This window comes from Penaeus monodon, chromosome 20 (genome assembly GCF_015228065.2).
Source record: "Penaeus monodon isolate SGIC_2016 chromosome 20, NSTDA_Pmon_1, whole genome shotgun sequence".
NCBI lineage: Eukaryota > Metazoa > Arthropoda > Malacostraca > Decapoda > Penaeidae > Penaeus > Penaeus monodon.
This window is the reverse complement of record NC_051405.1, coordinates 44788725-44789860: the sequence shown is the minus strand read 5'-3', so window position 1 is coordinate 44789860 and position 1136 is coordinate 44788725. Positions and strand designations below refer to the sequence as shown.

The 1136-nt window shown below is 38.9% G+C and overlaps 1 protein-coding gene across 1 annotated transcript in view; it reads left to right on the top strand.

Annotated features, from left to right (window-relative positions):
- LOC119585868 (serine/threonine-protein kinase OSR1-like) overlaps positions 1-1136 on the top strand; it is a gene marked incomplete in the record, with an annotated part of 62819 nt that overhangs the window by 59894 nt on the left and 1789 nt on the right. Inside the window, 1 exon segment of the mRNA XM_037934598.1 lies at positions 102-288. Coding sequence (XP_037790526.1) covers positions 102-288 — 187 coding nt within the window.

Genomic DNA, 1136 nt, shown 5'->3' with positions numbered 1-1136 from the left:
TCCATTCTTTCTCTATATCCTCATGCCCTTCCACCAGAAAGTTCACTTCCTCGGGGATTATCAAAACAATGTTGGTTTTTACAAGCTTCAATCCCTTGCAGGAACCAAAAGAGAGAACTGAATGATATTCGGTTCGAGTTCACCGTTGGTCGAGACACTTCGGAAGGGGTTGCCTCGGAACTGGTGGCAGCCGGTCTAGTCGACGGCCGGGACTTGGTCGTCATTGCTGCAAACCTAGACAAAATTACTCAACATCCAGAAATGGGTCAAAACCTCACCTTTAGATTGGTAAGTGTACTAAGGGGATCTTCCTTTGCTGATGTTTGTTCTGTGTGAGTTTGTCTTGGGCGGGAACATTCTGCTCCTCTCTGCCAATCTCTGCCTTATGTTTTTCCTTCCTGAACCTGTGAATATTCCTTGTTCAGAGATAAAAATAAGGAAGACCTTTAACTTTGCTCTGAGAGAGATCATTTTATGTAAAATTGGTTCTGGGGGGTTTATGCTCTAAATGCTGATAAATGTGTGATTTTTGGCCTTTGTCGGTGACTGAACTAGACGCTTTTTGGCATCCTAGGACCTCCAGCTAGCTCTCATTATCTTGATACCACCAGTGAAGGCAACATAAGCCTTATGCCCTCTTTAAGTTGCATTTTTCAAGACCGATAGAAAGTGGATTTTGCATGCATTGCATTAGTTGGCTTAATAGGGTTAATTATTGAAAAATTAATAAATCCATATGTTCTCCTTGTGGAGAAGAGAAGAGTTAATGTTTTCTCCTTCGTAATAGTAACTACATCGTGCAGCCATAAAGTTGAAAAAGTGATGGAGCTTAATAGGAGTGGGGGCTTTACTCAAAATCAGAATTTTGAAGAATTATTCTCATCTAAGTCATTAATAAATTGACATGCTAGCCACATAATGTGCACAGTATACTCAGTTTCATGCTATATCAGTTTGTGGAGTGTGGTTTGTGTTTAGAAGGTGCAGGAAGTGTTCAAGAGAAGGTGGTCTGAAATTATGCAAAAATACAAGATGAAAATTTATATCTTCATGTATTAACAAGCATCCTTTCAAAAGTAATCATGGTAACATTATGAAGTATTAAAAATATATAGTATATAGTTTTACACACTACT